A 19,590-nucleotide genomic window follows, 5' to 3' on the forward strand; every position below is an offset into this window, starting at 1 on the left:
TAAGTTATTCGGAAAAAGACAATTACCGTATGGCTTCACTCACATGTGCAAGATAAACAAACAAACACACAGATGTGGACAACAGATTGGTGGATACCAGAGGGGAAGGGGGTGAGGGGAGGGCAAAAGGGGTAAAGGGGCACATGTGTACAGTGACAGATAAAAACTAGACTTTTGGTGGTGAGCACGATGCAGTCTATACAGAAGATGAAATATAATGATGTACACCTGAAATTTACATAGTGTTATAAACCAATGTGACCTCAATAAAAGAAAGAAACAAACAAACAAACAAAGAAAAAGTATTGAACTTTACCAAAAACAGTTGGAGTTTGTGGCAATCTTGACTAGGACTCTTCCAGTCCCCACCAAGCTCTGTCACTACAGCAGTCCCACCAGGGTGAGGCAAGCTGTGAAAACCAGCAGCTTTGCTGCCAGAAGGGGCTCACTTATATGCAGTGAAGCACAGGAAAACCTCACACCCAGGATCATTGTCAGAAAAGGTAGTGATCTTGGCAACAAACAAGTGGAGAAGGTCAATGGCACAGGTAGCCTAAGGTCGTTATTCCGATTGGAGCGAGCAGTGGACCATGGACTAGCGGGAAACTTAGCAAGGAGACATAGGGACAGGAACAGCCACAGTGGGCCTTGAAAATCTGGAAGACTGCACACATGCTCAAATCCACATGCACACACAGGAGAGACAGAGAGGGCCCTAGCTGTCTACATATCCCTATTTAAACACGGGGCCGTGTGCCCAGGCAGAAAAGAGCCAAACAAAAAGCAAAAGGTGGGGCACAATTGTAAATGCCTGGATGTGGAATACATTTCCCAACCCACACACGGCTCCATAAGAATCAGGTCTCACAGATTCAAGGTGTTTGATCACTACCTCTGCTGGCCACTAAGCTATGCTGACACACGGGCAACCCCTGAGAACCCACAATTTGTAATAAAAACAAGAAAACAAAACTGAGCAGAGAGATCAGCAATCTCACATCATGGGGGAGACAGACTCTGTAAATCTAGTCCAGATAAGTTTCTAAATAATTGGGAAAAGATCAGAATTGAGAGATGCTATTACGTATTACCTAAAACGTCCAGTTTTCAAAAAAAATTACAAGATGTGCAAATAAAGTGGAAAATGTGATTTATACTCAAGGTAACAAAAAGAAGCAGTCAGTAGGAACCCTCTGTGGGCTTAGATGTTGGACTTAACGGACAAAGACTTCTAAGCAGCTATTATAATGCACATACAGTGCTCAGTATCATGCCTGGCACATGCTGAGCTTCAATAAATACTAATAATTGCTGGAGGTTCTGAGGTTATAAGCCAGTCTTTGGCACTGGGAAGTGATAACACATCCTTCACCTCCACCATTCTAGACTCAAATTATGAGTCCTCGAATGTACCTGGGAGAAACCCAGCCCATGCCTCCACTTACAGAGCCTCTTTGTGTCCTAGAATTTTGCAAAGAGCTTTCTCTCCAACGTTCAACAAGGATGCACCCAAAAAAGCATATGATCTGACATCTCATATTAAGCTGAACATGCCAGGCAAGCAGTGAGAGACCCCATAAAGAATGAAGAGTCACAGCTGAGAAATGCTTCCAAAACTCACTCCTCAAGGAGTAGTGTGATACGGAGAATCCATGTCTGTGGAATTGGATGCTGACCCAACGAACCATTTGGCTGCTGTCAACACAACACTTCCTCTGTGAAACCCACACCATGGCAGAATGGCCACCAGGACCCAATGGTCACCATGGCCCAAAGGCCACCATGGCCCAATGTCTGCCATCTTTGGGTACCTACTATGTGCCAGGCACTTTGTTATATCCTATTACACGTTGCCCATGGCCATACAGCTATCAAGTATCAAGGGGCATGGATGAATGGAAAGAGAGATGGCAGAAACCAAGATTTGAACCCAAGTCTGTCTGACTCTAAACCACATACTTTTAACCACTGAACCTCTCACTTATGTATTGATCAAATCATTCCATAAGGGTGGGGACTGTGTTATTTATATGCTCTGGACTATAAATAGAGTGCCTGGCACAAGGCAGAAACTGTATAAACAAACAAACAAATGAGCACACACACACACACACATATATACAATTGTGTTGGTTAACATTGAATGGAAAACACGCGAAATTCTTAAAACAGTAGACTCGAAATGGAGGACAGCAAGGTGAGCAAAAAAAGGATAATGGAAAACTTCCAGAGGGCCAAGGCCATGGGAGCCCAGAATAATCGTTCAGCACCCTGGGAGCGGACAGCTCCCCCTCCCAGCAAAAGGGACTCAGACAAATTCAGAGAAAATTGGGAGTGTCTCTAGGGTTTGAGACAGAACAAGAGTGGCTGCCTTTGAGAAGATGAATTGACAACCCTTAATTGTGTTCTTCAGCTCAAGTCCCCAGGGACAGAGATTTTGTTGACTAAAATCAATCAACCCTGTAGACACTCCAAGGGGAAGAGGGCGAGGCGAGCCCAAGGGTTTCCTCACATTGATCAGAGAGACCTGGCAACTCCTGCCTCAGCAGCAGACAGACTGAAGGGGCAGAATCTGGGACACAGGCAAGGTGGGCTGAAAGAGCTCCTCCACTGACCTGCCTGAGATGCCACCATTAGAGTCACTCTGGGTGGGCTTCACCATAGGTCAAGGCATAATCTTAACCAGATGGGAGAATCTAGGAGAGAGAAATGGACCCAAGATGATTAAAGGGGGAAGACAGTGTCCTTCTGGAGACCTGAGCAGGTGCCTGGGTGTCTAGAAGAGACCAGGGCATCCTGAATAGCTGGAGGTCAGCATGAGGACACTGCTCCCTAGAGAGGACCAGAGAATGGGCAGAGTGGACTTGACTTTCTTCATAATCTTGCTTAAGCCAGTAATAAAGTAAGTAATCAAGTAATAAAGATCAGGTCTTCCATGCCACGTCCCTGGGGATAACCTTTCAATGGACCATCACTGACCATCTGGTAAAGCTCAATTCTCTGACCCTGTTAACAACAACCCACGATCTGGCCCCTGCCAACATCCTCAGCCCCTTTTCTGGACACTTGGCATCCTTGATGCTCCAGCTACACTGAAGCAGCCATGCAATCTCATGCTGTAGCCAGCGTGAGAATGCCTCTGCTCTTTCTCTCGCCCACTTCCTCCAAATTGTCCCACAGTCTCAAGTCCATCATTACCTGCTCTGAGGTGTCTTCCCTGACTGCCCCACCCTCACCCCTACTGCAAACACCAAAAGTTTTAGGGGTGTTCTCTGGCATCCCGAAGCCATCCCTCTGTATGGAAATTGCTTGTGATGGTCTTCCTCTCCCCATGAGACTATGTTCTGTTCATTCCTGTGTCTCCGGCACATGGCTCAGCAGATGCAAGGCAGTACTTGGTTAATGTTGGATGAATTCAATTCAATAAGAATTATTTTAAATTAACATCATGGGTGGCACATCCTGTACAGAACTTGACTAACACTCTGCCTGTCTTCAAAGGACTTCCATTCAAAACTGCTGTGTAAGCATGAAAAGGTGCTTAACGTCGCTGATCATCAGGGAAATGCAAGTCAAAACCACCATGAGATACCACCTCACACCCATCGGATGGCTACTATGAAAAAAAAACCCATAAAATAAAAAATATTGGCAGGGATGTGGAGAAATTAGCACCTTGGTGCACTGTTGGTGGGAATATAAAATGGTGCAGCCATTATGGAAAACAGTATGGCAGTTCCTCAAAAAACTAAACACAGATTTCCAAATGATTCAGCAATTCCACTTCTAGGTATAGACCCAAAGGAATGGAAAGCAGAGCCTCAAGGAGATATGTGTACACCCACGTTCATGGCAGTGCTATTCACAATAGCCAAAAGCTGGAAGCAACCCAAGTCCGTTGATGGATGGATGGCTAAGCAAAATGAGATACACACATACAATAGAATATTATTCAACCTTAAAAAGGAAGGAATTCTGACACAGGCTACAACATAGATGAACCTTGAGGACATTATATTAAGTGAAATAAACCAGACACAAAAGGACAAATACTATATGATTTACTTATATGAGGTTATACTACTTATATGAGGTTCCTAGAGTAGTCAAATCCACAGAGAGATAGTAGAATGTTGGTTGCCAGGGGCTTGGAGGGGTAGGGAACGGGGAGTTAGTGTTTAATGGATACAGAGTTTCACTTTTCCAAGATGAAAAGAGTTCTGGAGATGGATGGTGGTGATGGTTGCACAACAATGTGAATGGGCTTAATGTCACTGAACTGTACACTTAAAAATGGTGAAGATGGGGGGGGCCTGCCTGGTGGCGCAGTGGTTAAGTGCGCACGCTCCGCTTCGGCAGACCCGGGGTTCGCAGGTTCAGATCCCAGTGCACACCGATGCACCACTTGTCAAGCCATGCTGTGGCAGCATCCCATATAAAGTAGAGGAAGATGAGCACGGATGTTAGCCCAGGAACAGTCTTCCTCAAGAAAAAAAGGGGAGGATTGGGATCAGATGTTAGTCCTCCTCACAAAAAACAATAAAAAGGGGGTGAAGTTCGTAAATTTTATGTTCTGTGTATTTTTACCACAATAAAAAGTAAAAAGCCCTGTGTGAGGAATCTGAAAGCCTGAGTTCAAACCCCAGCTCCACCACTATCTGGCTGGGTGGTGATGGCCTCAGTTGCCTCTGCTGTAAAATGGGGATGATTCCCAGAGTGGGAAGGCTTTATCTTTTAGGGGCTGTTTCAGGTCAAGGATCTGTAACCTTTTCCCACTGTGCATGATATTCTGCAACGAGAGTTTGTGCGCATGTGGTAAAAGGCATATGCTATTTTTGTTTCGGGAACACAAAATATCCAGCAGGTACCATCAAATGAGAGTACTTTCTTGATAAAGTGTCTTGACATGAAAAATCAATGTTTAGGCGCCACATGTTAGGCACACAGGGGACCTCACTGGGGCCCTGACAATGAATTCCCTCTGCTGCCGTCTAGTGTCTAATGACAATATTGACCTTTTCTAGCTGTCAAACTTGTCTTATTAAATCCTGAGGTCTTAACTGCTTTGCACACAGAGGCTGACAGTTTGCCCACCCGAGCACGTGTTCATGTATAATTCATGGCATATCACGTTGCCTAGCAAATGAATATTTATCAGCTTTTTCATAAGAGGCAGGATGGCGTTTCCTTTTGTTGCCACCAAAATTCTATGCTGCAGCAAATGAAATTTGTGAGCAAATAAAAAAAAGAATAAGAAGAAGTGAAAACTCCCAACCAAGTCTCTTCCACTTGTAATTTTCCATTTTCTGAGGCCTCCAGCGCGTGGATGGAGGTGGCTTCAGTTTGGCTGCAACAGAGAACTGCTGAGTCGTCCAGAATAGAAATGCTTCCATATGCTACACCCATTGCCCCCGCAGAAAACTCCCCCACACCTCACTTCGGTGCTGTTTTCAGCTGCAGAGGAGTCCAAGACCCTTACAATGGCTCCGTTCCAGATGCCCTGAACAGAGATCAAGTTTTAGGGGACCAGGAATAAGGAACCCTAAATGAAGATCAGAACAGAGTGAGTGGTGGTGCCAAGCCAGGCAGAGTTTCATGGCTTCTAAAATGGGCTGCCACCCAGGGAGGGGAGAGCTCTTCACCACACCAGCTGGCTCTGATGTCCCCTCCCCATGATGAGTTAGCAGGGCCACATAGAAGGTGCTGCCTTGTCTGCAGGAGGTGGCCTATGCCCTGGTCCCTACCACAGAGAAGAGCCAAGAAACGACCTAATTATTGTGACTCTGTTAACTCTTCTAGCCCCGTGATTCATTGACTGAGGATTCCAGTGCTGATGTCTCCAGCACGCATGGGCACACTCACCTGGAGGTGAAGTTTCAACATGGTTGTGAAGACAGAGTCTGTATGGCTTGGCTGCCATCACTCTGGCCTTGAAAGACAACAAGGATGCTGGTGCTGATGTTGATGCTGATGATGTTGATGATAGTAGTTCATACGTATTGAGCCCTTACTATCTGCCAGGTCCTGTGTCAAGCACACCCACTATACTATTACATGTCATCCTCAAAACACCCCATTGAGGTAGGCATTGTTGTTCCCACTTTACAGATGAGGAAACCGAGGCAGAAAAACAAAGTAACTTGCTTACGTCCTCACGCCCCCATCTGGGAATCAACTGCAGGTCTGTTTGACTCTGGAGCCCATGCTATTTCAACTACCCTCCCTGGAATCAAGAAACTTGGGTTCAAAGAAAAAACCCACCCATGCCTGCCTGCGTGGCCTCAGGGGAGTCAATTCATCTCCAGGAGCCTCCCTTTCCTCATGTGTAAAAGGGACCTAATAGCTCTTGTTTTGCAAGGCTGTTTTGAGGATGCAGGAGGGCTTTGCAAATTCTGAAGAGCTCTGTCATCATTGATCAGCGGATGGCCATTCTCAATAGAAACATTAATTGATGGTTTGGCAGTAGGGGTGAAGACGAGTTTACAGCCCTAGGAGTTTACAGTAGAGTCAGAGAGAGGAGACACACAGGGGCAGAAATACAAAGTTAGGTATGTGTATTCATTCATTCAACAGAAAATTTACTAAGCGCTTGCTATATGAGTCACAGAACACATAGGGGATCCATATAATTTCAGATAAAGATAAGTGCCACACAAACATGAAAACCAGAGGATGTCACAGAGAGCAGCATCTGAGCCAGGATCTCAATAGCAAGATGACACTGGCCACGCAGAGACTGGGGGAAACAGTGCTCCGGGCAGAGGGAATAGCTGACGCCAAGGCCCTGAGGGGGAGTGTTCATTGTCATTCTCTAAGACGGGGACTCTAGCGTGAAATGCTCCCCAGACATTCTGGACAGGGAAGCCTTCTTTTCATAGACCATCCCAGGGTGCTGGTGCTGAGTGGCACTCCCTTTGGAAAGGATGGCTTTTCCTCTTGCTGGGGGCTCCTCTAGCTGGGTCATGCCCTTCTCATCGCTCTCATTCTTTTCCTGCACTTGCTCATGCGGGGTTTCAGAAGGGCCACTCCGGGACAGGTAGTGTCCTGAGTGACATTGCAAGGGGTGCAGTCTGGAGCAGGGTCTGGGCCACCCTCACACCACCCTCATCTTTGCCCCCAAGGCCCGGCTCTCAGATCCCAGCGGGTCCAGATGCCCCCCGAGGCGATGCCCCGTGATCTAGAAGCACCCAGGCCCTCCCGCTCTTGCACCCAGCTCCACGTACCTTCCTCTCGTCTATTCGCTCGGTGGCCAGCGTGAGCTTCTGCGTGAGCAGAGGGTCCAGCCCCTGGAACCGCCGGCGGAACTGGGTCAGCCCCATGTGGTCGGCATAGCCTGGGGAGGTGGGCGCAGGCAGAAGAGCAAGGAGTCCGAATGAGAAGACCAGTCCTGCAGGCAGGGCTTCAGGGTCCCGTCCCAGCCTTGCTACTAACCTGCTCTGCAGATTCCCTTCTCGGAGCCTCAGTTTCCCCATTTACTAACTTAAGAGCTTGGGTTCAATCAGCATTTCCCAAATGCCTTCCCCAGTACGTGAACCCTATGAAACATTCCACTGAAAGTCTGCAAAAGCTGCACTCTCAGTCTGCCCCTTGGAAGGTCACAGTGTGTGTCAGCATTGATGACAAAGGCTCTGAGAACGTCTGCAGGGAAGGTGCTTTGTTAGCTTTGCCTAACCCAGAGTTTTCCAAACCTGTTTGACCACGGAAAAGAAAACGTTTTGGTCTAATACTTATTCCACACAGACGCATGTGGAAATGCCACATCAGATAATACGGAGGGGTTCTTCTAAGTCTAACACATAGGATGGACACAGTTCACCCTTCCGTGGGGGAAACTGGGAAGAGGCACCTGGAAAGCCACCAAGAAGTGACATCAGAGCTGGGCTTTGAAGGAGCTGTAAAGTTTGCCAGGGGACTTGGTGTGGAAGGGAAATCTAGGCAGAGGGAGCAGAGAAGTCTAAGATCTGTTCCACAGTCATAGCAAAAGACAGCATCTACTGAGCACTCAAGTGTGCAAGACACTAGGGTGACAACTTCCTTGTGTTCTAGACACTCTGGGGCCCATATTATTGTACCCATTTTATAGACGTGGAAATTGAGGCCCAGAGAGTTAAAGCCACCTTACCCAAAGTCACACAGACGGTTACTCTCCCAGCTGGGATTCAAACCCAGATGGCAACATTAACTAATCCAGGGGAGAGAAGCCAACAATGAGGTCAAAGGTGAGCAGGGACTGGGGCCCAAAGGAACTTAAACTCAAATTCCAGGCCTCGAAGTTTGGACTTTGTCCTGATACAATGGGCATGGTAGAGCCTCGGTTGCCTCAAAAAGACCCCTCGAGTGGCCGGATGAGACAAGATCTGGGAAAATCTCACTCCAGTTTTGACACTTCACTTCACAATAAGCCAAATGCATAAACCATGAAGAAGAGTGATCAAGGGTGGAAAATCCAGGAAGCCTTCTTGGGGGAGGAGGAAGGTCTCAGGCCAGATTCACAGGATGCTGACCGCATAGAGACAGAGGGGCCGGGAGGTTACAAGCCTGCTCTTTTAAGTCAGACTTACTGGGTTCATGTCCCATTTCTGCCCTTATTAACCCTCTGACCAGTGACAAATGACCCCATCTCTTTGCGATTCAATTTCTTCATGTGTCAGATGAGAATAACAAGATCTATTGTCACAAGGTCACGACGAGGATGAAATCCCATGATGATCACAGTGAAAGAGGCTAACATAGATTGAGTCCTTTCCTACAACTGGGCACTTTTCAAAGTGTTATTCCCTTATTAACTCATCAACCCACTCAACAGCTCTCTGAGATCGGAGCTATTGGAGGAGAGGAGAAGGAGGCACGATCTCAGGCCCCGTCCAGCGTTGGCCAGAGTCAGGCCCAGGCCGACTCGCTGCAAGGTCTGCAGCGGGCTCTACAATACTCAATAAACAGCATCACATGAATGCATGTGTGCATATGTATATATGTGTTGCATATGCATAAATCCAAAATCATAAAAAATTGATATATAATTACATGGATGCATGTAAGTATTTCTTATAGGGTGTGAGAGAGACAGAAGCAACTTAGAGCAGAAAAAAAATGAGGAAATGAACCAGGACTGGGGGGCAGAAATTGGAAAGTTCTACCACGAGACATCAACCCTTTGCTTAGTTGGAAAACTCGTCTAGACCGAGTCAGGCCGTGCTGAGAATGCGGAGGGCAGACACCACAGTGAGGACACGAGGCCCGAGGAAGGGGACATGCAGACCCGGGCATGCGCATGGGGGCTCTAACAGGCGGTTCAGGGCCACTTGCAAAAGCCCAGTGCTTCCTGACAACCAGCCAGGCAGAATCGATCAGCCGCCGGCTGTGACTATCCTCCTCTTCTCCTGCGACATTATCTCTTTTCTTCTGCCTGTGGTTATGCAGACGGGAGAGAAAATCAATGCGACACTTAAGGGAGTGAGGGTCTCAGCTCGGCTGCCAGCTGCTCCCAGCTTCTCCGTCAAATATCTCGTGCCCAGAGTTCCATTATTACCGCAGTGGGAGGAGATGGGGACCGTGACGACAAGCTGGGCATCAGTGACCACGGAGACATTAAACAAACGGGTGCCCACCCAGATTCCCCCAGCCCCAGCCACCCCCTCCTCTGTGGAGAGAATGAGCCCGAGCCATTTCTAATGGCGGGGAGGGGAATCCACAGGGTGGCCTCTGGGGTCTGAGAGGCAGGAAAGAACGGGAAGGATTCAGATCAAACTCAACTCATAAGATGAGCTAACGGTGGAAACCTCGGGTGCATGCTTGCTTTCTAAAACACAGGCCTAACGACTTCACTCCTGCAATTGAAACCCCTTCTTCCCCCCACCACCCCATCGTCTCCTCAGCTGGACCTGGTGAAGCCAAACTTCCCAAGACGGCTCTCACAGCCTTTCCTGAGGGACCCGCCAGCCTCTTCTCCCACAATTCCCCTGCTCATTCTGACCCCATTCCCTGAAAACCCAGGCTCTTCCGTGCCTTCCTGCCTTTGCATAAGCTGATCTCTGAGGAGGGTTCCCTCTCCCCCAAGTCCCCAGAGATGAGCTGCTTGCTTTGTTTCAAGACCCAACAGAGATGTTACTTCCTCTAAGAGGTTTTCCCAGTCTCCCCAGTGAGAGCACGGAGCTTCCTCCTCTAGGCATCACGGTACCTCCTGCACCCCCGTGTGGTGCGTGCCCTTGACACATCATATTGTCATCGCCTGTTTCCACACTCATCTCCCAAACCAGGCTGAGCATCTTGACGACCAAAATACGACTTGTGGGAATTCCACTCTATCCCAAGGCAGATGTTCCTCAGACATTTGTTGTGGAAAAGATGAGTAAGACACAGCCCTAGCCTTCTGGGAGTGCACACTAATTCAGGAAATAAGATGGGCTTTGGGCTCAAAGAGGCCCAGGTCCAAATCCCGGCTCCGCCGTGGCCCAGCTGTGTGACCTTGAGCAAGTCTTTTCCCCTCTCTGAGCTTCGGTTTCCTCACCTGTAAAATGGGGGTAATCCTAGCTTCCCTCTCACAGGGCTGCTTGGAAGAGCCAGTGGGAGGCTGCGTGGGAAGCTCTGGGCACATAGCTGGTGCTCTCGTCCCTCGGCTGCCACTGTTTGGTGGGTGTGTCCCAGGAGTCAGAGCCAAGCGCCCGCTCCCCACTGCCTCTTACCTGTCCTGTGCAGACGCAGCGCCTCCAGGATGCAGGACCCCGCAAGCTGCACCCTCAGGGCCGGGATGTCCAAGGGCAGGGACCCGCCTGCCCCAGGCTGGTCTCCATCAGGCTGCAGTGGAGTCGAAGACCCCTGCCCGCCCCTGCTCGCCACCATTGGGCTCGGCACCAGGCAGTGGATGAAGTGTAACTGAGACCGTCTGATGACGTTGGTCAATGCATCCTGGGACCAAGAGAAGAGGGGGTCAGGGCCAGCTGTCTCGGGGTGAGACACACAGGGCTCTGGACACTCCCCAGACATCCAGTCAGCCAGGCCTGGGCATCTTCGGGGGCCCCTGTGTCCTCCACGAAGGACCCCCTATCTACAGCCTGATTGGTACTCACGAGAAATAAGGGAACTCTATTCCCTGTTCTAACAGATGGGGAAACTGTGGCATGGAGAGGGCAAGCAAACAGCCCCAGGTCATGCAGACCACAGAAGAGGTGGATAAGAACCCAGGATCTAGTCTGAGGGCTTTTCCAGTATAATATGTTGTGAATTTTTTTTGCAAAACGTATCCTTCCCGTGTCCCACCCTCTGGGCTCAGCCCAACGAATGACCCATCAGTGTTCTCATTTGTTATTGGATTAACGTCTCTAGGTAACATATTTATACGTAGTGCTGGATCCTGCTGCCTTCCCCCAGGAGAGCCTAGCGGTAAAAACGCAGGCATCTGAGAGTTGAGGAAGGCAGGCAGGGCTGGGCTGGCTGTGATACTGTCACCTCGGTTCCTGGGAACTTCCTGAAGCCACTCAAGTCAATACCAAGCAGCCGAGGCTTCGGCCTCAGACTTGGACGGATTGCTTCTCAGCGGTGTGATGTGGCCAAGTGTCTGTGCTGCTCTGAGCCTTAGTTTCCTCCCCCGTGGAGCGTGGGGTGATGCCTGCCCTCCAGGCTTGCTGGGGAGGTTGGAGAGGATGCAGGCAGATAGCCCATCCTGGAGGAGGGAGGGATGCGTGGCAGGGAAGGCCAGGACGTGATGGAGACGGGGCACCCACTCACCATCTGCAGCTTGATCTGGGAGCACGGGGCTCTCCTCTTCACGGCCGCAAAGCTGCTGGCAAACGTCCTCCTCACCGCACAGTTCCTCTGCAGGGCCTGCTGGGAGGTGCCCTCCAGGCCCGCCACGGCCCGGCACACAGGGGGCAGCTTGGCCCGGGATTGGAACAGGCTCCTCAGCTCCTCGCTGGCAGGTAAGAGGGGAGAGAGGGGGGCTTCAGGGGGCTCCCGGGGAATGGGTCCACCCTGCTTTCTCCTGATCTGCTTACTGAGCCGTCCCCTGGAATCACACATCGCAGCTGTTACCCATTTAGTCACAGTCCCTTCTGCCAGAAGAGCCCTTGCTTTCTGACAAGTGCCAGCTCCTTCCCCCAGGCCTCTCTTCCTCCCCGACCTTAGAGCATCCCTCCTTCTCCTGGATATTCTCATCACTTGCAGGAATTCTACGAAGACTGCTCTTTCTTAGAGGGCAAAATCGTCTTGGTCATCCCCAGCACAGGTCCAGCACATAAGAGGTGCTTACTCTGTTTCATGTAGGAATGAGTGACCACAGGTCAAACAGGCCGTCTGGACCTGTCAGCGAAATGCCCGGCCTGATGCCAAGCAGTGGACAGTGCCTTTGCTCGGCCCTCCTGTAATGTCCAGGTTCTGAGATCAGCGGGCGAGGGCCAGGGCTCTGTAAAAGTCTGCTCTGATAGACCTGAGCTGGCCTGCCCTCTGGTTTGGGTGAAAGAGGGCTAAGAAGGCCGGGCAGACCCTACTGCGCCTCCCCGGTCCCACCTGCCCCGTCCCCGCCAGTGGCAGCAGGCAGCCACCTTCCATCACTCCCTCAAGTCCAGGCTGCACCTCTGGCCCCAGCCCTCAAGATGCATTATCCGTCTCCCTTTGTGCCTACCCTGACTGTCCAAACTGTTAAGAAAATGAGTCTTGACCGAATGTGCCAAAGGTGTTTAAAGTCATTAAATGCATGGCAGAGCACAAAGATGAACAACGGCTTGAATACACTCGTGTTGAAATAAAAATCTAGGGAGGGCACCAGAGGAGCGCCCTGGAAGCAAGGGCCCTGAGAGGAGAGGGCAGGGCCTTGGGGGACGTGGGCTCCACCCCCAGTACAGGGAGAAGAGGTCGCACCCAGAGCCCTGACTCCCATACGTGGATCGCCCCATCTGTGGGGTTGGGAGATCTGATCTCTGGTCTTCAACTGACTGTGTGACCTTGGGCAGGTCACGTGTCCTCTGTGGGCCTCAGCTCCCTATATACAAAGCAAAAGTGTTTGACCGAAACTTGAGCGTGTGTAAGAACCTCCTGGGAAGCTTGCCAGCCAAGCCAGTCCCTGAAGCGCCCCCCAGAGAGACCAGATGGGGCTCAGGAATCAGATGCTAAACAAGCAGTCCTGGTGAATCTGGGCTCTTGGCCGCAGAAGCACACGCTAAGAAAAGGCACCGTCGGCTCTCAGAAATCACCAGTGCTTGCTCTCGAGCAAACGAGACATCCTAACGAGATTTACGCCCAAACCCGCCACACTCTTTCACCCCTGTGAGCCCCGACTTTGCACAAGCAGTTCCTTCCTCCCAGAATGCCCCTCACTCCCCGGCCACCTGGTCCACAAAGGTGTGCCTCGCCCTTTCCTAACCCCACACCCCTCCCTCAGCTTGAGCCACGGGATTTTAGGGCAGGGAGGGAATGTACAAGGCCACAAGATGTGCGTTGAAGGCCTGCTGTCAACCAGCTTCTGCATGAGCCATCCGCAGTGTCACATCAGCAAAGCCTGACATCAAACATGAGAGCTTGGCATCATCACTCCCACTTCTCAGATTATGAAACTGAGGCCCATGTTGTGCAAAGAGGCAAAAGCAGAAGGTGAACATTGTCTGACTCCAGGGCTGTGCAGTAGCCGCCGTTTCTTATAGCCTAGTCCAACGAATGGTTATTTTACGGTGGAGGAAGCAAAACAGCCCAGGGAGGGAAAGTGACAGCCCACGGTCACCCAGGTGACAAGGGGCAGGGCTAGGACCTGACCCAGGTCCCCTGGCTCTCCATGCGCTCCTCCGTGTGCTCGTTAACTTCCTTGTGCCCCATCCCCTGACCTGATCTCTCTTCTGGAGCTGTGTGCCCATGAGCCACCCTGCATACGGAGTTTCCAATCAACTCTGACCATCATGTCCTGAGAACCTCTACCAGGACCACTGGTACCCTGGCTCTGCCATTGTTGTGCTGTGTGATCAAAGGAGAGCCACTTCACCTCCTGGGCCTCAGTTTTCTCGTCTGTAAAATGGGGCTAAGGATACAGCGTTGTGCCAGGAGTAATCAGATACTTATAAAGCATCTCTCCTGATGCCAGGCACACGGCGGGTGGTCAGTAAACACTGCTCCTTGCCCATTCTCATGCCCCCAGCACCCCCCTGGCGGTCTCTGCTTCTGTTCTTGTCTCCAAGCTCTGCCCCTGCAGGATTCCAGCAATGGACTCGGGAGGGTCACCATGAATATGTGCACACACATGTGCATGCATACACACACACACACACGCACACACATGCATCAGGCATTTCCCAATAACTCTGAACTGAACACAGCCCTTGCTGCCAGCCCTCTGCCAGCTCTTCCAAGAAGAGCAGACAGGGGACAGAGTGAGTTTCTGTTAATGCTACAAAACGTTATCACTTCGGTTTTACGACCCCCTCGTTCTAGGATGTCCATAAAAGTTGTTCCAGTCACATCATCTCTCAGATACTTAATGAAAGGCAAAGAGCCAAAATAAGAAGTCACAGCTCTTTAGCTTTAGTGCGACCTCCCCAGCAGGCCAGCTTCTCTCCTCAGCTGGACTCGCGCCGGCCCCAGGGAGACGTTGAACCGCTCTAACTCCGGTTATGGTTCTTTGTTTCATTAGAGAGGGGTTCCCAGACCGGCCCTCACTCACCGGGTTGTTGTGACTGCACAGCCCCGGTGGGGAGGGAACACGGTGTCTCAGCTGCCCCTGACCCGTCCCCAGCCCTGGCCGGTCACCTTTTCGACTGCTGCAGGATCTGGGGGGCGTCCAGGGCCGAAAGGTTGGGCTTGGCTCTGTGGAGCCAGCCCGTGAGGTCATAGCGCACGGGGTCCCATCCCAGCTGGTGGGAAATCTCGCACTGGAGGGGCTGCTCACAGGTCCGAAGGGCCGAGGTCCCTGAAAGCAGACACAGCCCATGAGCGTTGGAGCCCGGCGGGGACACTCTGCAATCACCTGGCATCACCAAGAACACACTTTTTCCATTTTCGCACATTTCCAGATAGCTAAAGCTACCAGCTCTGGGCACCCACATTTCTCCTGCTTTGTGCATTTGTGCACATTATTTCCAAAGTGGATGGTATTCCTCCGTGCTTTCTTAAATCAGGATACCTGTGTTCCCAAACATCATCAGTGCATACAATCTTCATGATTTTTGCCATATTCAGGTATCACCTGGGCTGTTATGGACTTAAGGTTTTCTTTAAACCGACTCACCCTTGTACAAGTAAATTCATTTCTAAAGAAGCATTATATTGTGGGTTTGGTATGCCACCTGCATTTATTTTCTAATAATCATGTAAGTAAATACACAATTATTAAATATTTTGAAAATATTTATTCGTGTGCCACCTAAAATCTTGGATACCACCAACCAAATCAATGCACAGTATACTCTTGGGAGATGCTGGCAGGCACTTGGCTGCAAGGGACAGAACAGGAGGGAAAAATGGGCTTGGAGTCAGAGAAGACATGAGTTCAAATTCTGACTCTCCCACTTATTACTGTGTGCCAGGGGCCAAGCCACTGAAATCTCTGAGCCTCAGTCTCCTCCTCTGTAAAATGTGGATTAAATACTACATACCTCCCAGGGTGCATAAGGCCGAAGGAGATAATGTGTGTGAAATATTTTATGTCCTTGGCACATAGCAGTCACTCAATAAACTGTAGTGGGTGTCTCTCCATTTCCTGCATTTAACCTTTTGCTGGTGTTCGGGAGTCACAAAGGGTTTATCTCCATATCCCCAACGTTGAGCATCGTGTCTGGCACATGAATGGCTTCCGGAAGTGCTTGTGGAACGAATGAATGAATGAATGAAAGAATTGTTGGTTATGTTTTATATCACTCTAATCGCACTGATGCTCCCAGGGTGAGCAGTGGCCCCAAACCGATTATTATCAGGAGTGCTAGCATTGTTTCGGTTCTTGTAACTACTCTGAACGATCTTTCCCCGTTTTCCCATCCCGCTATGATCAATGTACCCGCATGGACTAGGGTCTAGTGTCCCTCCCCCAAGTCCTAATTTGCTCCCCCTACACTGCAGTGAGCTAGGAAATGAGGGACCTGCATTTCTTGGAATTCCATACAAAATAAACACAGTCTGAGAGTCTGCAGGCTTCCGATGAGGAACGGTGTGGATTCTGCCGTGTGTTTGGCTGGTTGGAGGTCCCTTGTCCTCACTTCCCGGATCTCCTCTGTGTTCTGGATAACTGAAGTTACGAGCAAGGAACACTCCTGCTTGAGTGAAGTGTCGCTGCATCATGGGCCCCCCGTGAGCCCGTCAGAGCCATGCAGTCCCCACCCACAAGGAGTCCCCTTCCAATGGGAGAGGAAGCATCCCACAGGGCGCACGGTGACAAAGCGCATGCCAGGCTGTGGCACCTACGTCCATGTTGCCTGGCCAATGCTACAGGTGTCTGTTTGCTTGGCTGCTCCCTGCACTGGACTGGAAGCCGCTTGAGGGCAGGGACCATATTCATTCATCGTATGTCCAGCTAGTGCAGAGCTGGGCTCTGAATGGGGACCCCTACAGCATTTGGGGAGGGAGAGGGGACTAAGGCAAGAAAGAAGAAAGGACTTTCGGGTTTGTTGAGCCCCCGCCAGCCGCTGCTGGACACGCATGATGTCATTCCATCCTCGCTCTGGTCTGTGATTTGAGTGTTACAAGGCTAGTTTCCAGAAGGTGACACTGAGGTTCAGAGAGATGAGATGCCTTGGCTAAAGTTGCATAGCAGGTAGGAGGGCAGAGCCAGGATGAGGACACAGGTCTGCCTGCCCCAAAGCCTGTCTCCAACTGGGGTAGTGGCCCAGTACATGGAGGTGCCACATTTCCCAGGAACTGTCCTGGAAAAGAGCTCCCAGGATACCGGCCTGCTCGTTCCCCTCATTCTCCACTTTCTCCTGGAGGAGGTTTCACACCAGTTTTATTCATCCAAGCATTTCACAGGCAGCCTTTACTTTCAGGAGCCCCTGGAAACGCCTGTGAGATGGAGCTCCACCCAGTATTTCTCTTGTGGCTTCAGAGCCTTCACCTCTCCTGGGAGCCTGACCCCCAGATTGGTCTAGGGGCTTCTCTGCGCCCCTCTGCCCCTGACATTCACCCACTACAGCTGCATTGCGAATGCCTGTTGCCTGACTGTCTCCTGGGCCTGGGCTCTGAGAGGGCTGCCCCCAGCCCCTGCTCAGCCCGCCGCCCAGCAAATGCACCTTAGGTGAGAGACGACAGATAGCGAGCGCTGGGTTAGCCAGAAACCCCACGTGCTCTGCTTGATGGAACATTCTCATTAACTCAGAGCTCATCAGAAAGCCCTAGAGGCAAAAGATCTTTTTTTTTTTTTAACCAAAATGTCTGAGTTAATGTGTCTATCTCAGTGGACCCAGCACAAAGGATATAACAGAACCCCTCCCCTGGGGAACGGAGAGCCTTCTAGAGTCCTGCTTGGGGTGTCTGGGATTGGCACCTCACAGAAAAAGGAGAGGGGGCCACAAACCCAGCCAAACCCCCTCCTGCCCGAGCCACACCCCACAAGACGCCTTCTGCCTCTGACCCTTAAAAAAAACAGTCGGGATCCAGAAAACATTGCATCTGAGAAGTTCATTTCCTTCGATTCTGGATCACTGGGTTTTCCCATATTTGTCTGCTCTGTATCAAGCATGCACTGCATCCTCCTCACACCAGTCCATGCCAAGTACCGTGGATGCAGAGGTGACCAGAACAGCCCCCGCCCTTGTGGAGCCAACCTCCCGGTGAGGGCAAAGGGGTGACATCCGATGGTGGTGGCTGCAGCAAAGAAGAGCAAAGCAGGGAAGGGAGACGGGCAGGTAGGGAGGGTTATTCTTCCACACGAGGTGGTCGGCAGGCCCTGAGACCCCCAAGGAGACGAGGGAGCAAGTGGTGCTGAAACGTGGCGGAGGGGCGTTCCAGGCAGAAGGAACTGCCAATGCAAGGGTCCTGAGGCAGCCCTCAGGGTGTTTGCGTGGGGTGTTTAAGGGGCAGCAAAGAGAGAGGTGCGATCGGGACCAAGGGAGGGAGGAAGGGGGCAGGGCAAGCGGCAGATACCCACGGAGGCTGTGGCGTGTTCCAGGCCCTGGGGAGGCAGCAGAGAACAAAAGGAGGTCACCCTGCACCCTCGGGGGGCTACAGGGAGGTCGGGGAGACAGAGCAAGTAAGGCACATAGGTAACAGAACAATCCAGAGCCCGGAAAGGGCCCTGAAAGACACAACCAGGTTGCTGTGATGGGACAGCGAGGCTGCAGAGGGGTCAGGAGGGCTCGGAGGAGGAGTAATGGACAATTACTCTGTCTGAGGAGGATGTCTAAACGCTTCCTGGCACACGTTAGCTCTTCCGTCCTCGCACCGGCCCCTGAGGTGGGTGTGACCATTATTGCCATTTTACAGACGGGGAGGTGGCTTCCCAGAAGTCACCTGCATTGCAATGAAGCCATGGAGGGGGATCCCAGGCAGGTCTCTGGGGTCCAAAGCCTGGGCTTTCCACGGCTCTGCTCCCGGATTCCTGGGGATCCGGGTGAGGTTTTTCCTCCTCCACCACCCCCCAGAAACCTCCATTCCTGGGCCCTGAAGTCATTTCCAGAGGACAGGGGCCACTTTCACAGCCTGGAGAGGGGTCGTGGGTCTGCCTGGCCTTTGCAGGGAGGCCTCCCGGGTGCAGGGCCAGCTCTGTTCTCGGCGCCTACAGAGCCCTGGTCAGCCGCCTGGACGCTCAGAGGCCTCAGGTACCCCACTGTAGGGGCATAGCAGAGCCCACGATGCCTGGCTTGGGCTAAGAGCTCCACAAACAGCAGTTTCCTCTGCTCCCCCTTCCTCATTCACCGGCTGGTAAAGGGGTGGATGTACTTCAGAGAACAGATGTGACCTTCAGAGAACAGAGGCATCATTGTCAAGGTCGAGTTGAGCACCAGGAATCCTCCAGGGCGAGGGCCATGCAGGGCCACATTATGACTTTCCTGGGCCCTAGACACTTTTGCTTTTGTGGGCCCCTTCCTCCATAAAAAAAAAACATTAAAAATTATATTTCCTCACTGTGTTGATATAAAAACAGATTCATATTAATAATACATAAGTATACTGTATTTGTTTGCTCCCATAACAAAGTACCATGGGGGCTTAAACAACAGAAATGTATTCTCTCACAGTTCCAGAGGCTGGAAGTCCAACATCAAGGTGTCGGCAGGGGTGGCTTCATTCCGAGGCCTCTCTCCTTGGCTTATAGACAGCTGCCTTCTCCCCGCGTCCTTCCCCCATCCATGTTTGTGTCCTCACCTCTTCTTACAAGGACACCAGTCCCATTAGATTAGGACCTACCCCAATGACCTCAGTTAACCTTAACAACCCTTGTCTTCAAATACAGTCACACCCCGAGGTGCTGGGGGTTAGGACGTCAACATACAAATTTGGGGGGGGATACAATTCAGCCCATAACATATATATATTAAAACACTGTATTTGACCTCAAAGTTCATTTTTTTCTTCTGCTTTTAACAGAAATGGAAACATTTTCGTGGGCCCCTAAAAGCACCATGGGCCCCGGGCAGCGCCCCTCCCGTACCTAGTGGAGAAGCTGGCCCCGGGGCCAGTCACCAGCAG

At 51.0% G+C, this 19,590-nt stretch overlaps 1 protein-coding gene across 3 annotated transcripts in view; it reads right to left on the reverse strand.

Annotated features, from left to right (window-relative positions):
• The window catches only part of MYO18B (myosin XVIIIB), a 230,676-nt gene that overhangs the window by 142,793 nt on the left and 68,293 nt on the right, over positions 1-19,590 (reverse strand). For all 3 annotated transcript variants that reach the window (XM_087423619.1, XM_087423618.1, XM_087423617.1), the window contains 4 exons: positions 14,725-14,884; positions 11,725-11,908; positions 10,683-10,905; positions 7,224-7,333 (listed from right to left, as the gene is read on the reverse strand). In XM_087423619.1, the coding sequence (XP_087279745.1) occupies positions 7,224-7,333; positions 10,683-10,905; positions 11,725-11,908; positions 14,725-14,884 (677 nt within the window). The remainder of the gene's footprint in view (positions 1-7,223; positions 7,334-10,682; positions 10,906-11,724; positions 11,909-14,724; positions 14,885-19,590) is intronic.

Source organism: Ceratotherium simum, chromosome 35, assembly GCF_057802395.1.
Source record: "Ceratotherium simum simum isolate JZ-2026a chromosome 35, ASM5780239v1, whole genome shotgun sequence".
NCBI classification, from domain to species: domain Eukaryota; kingdom Metazoa; phylum Chordata; class Mammalia; order Perissodactyla; family Rhinocerotidae; genus Ceratotherium; species Ceratotherium simum.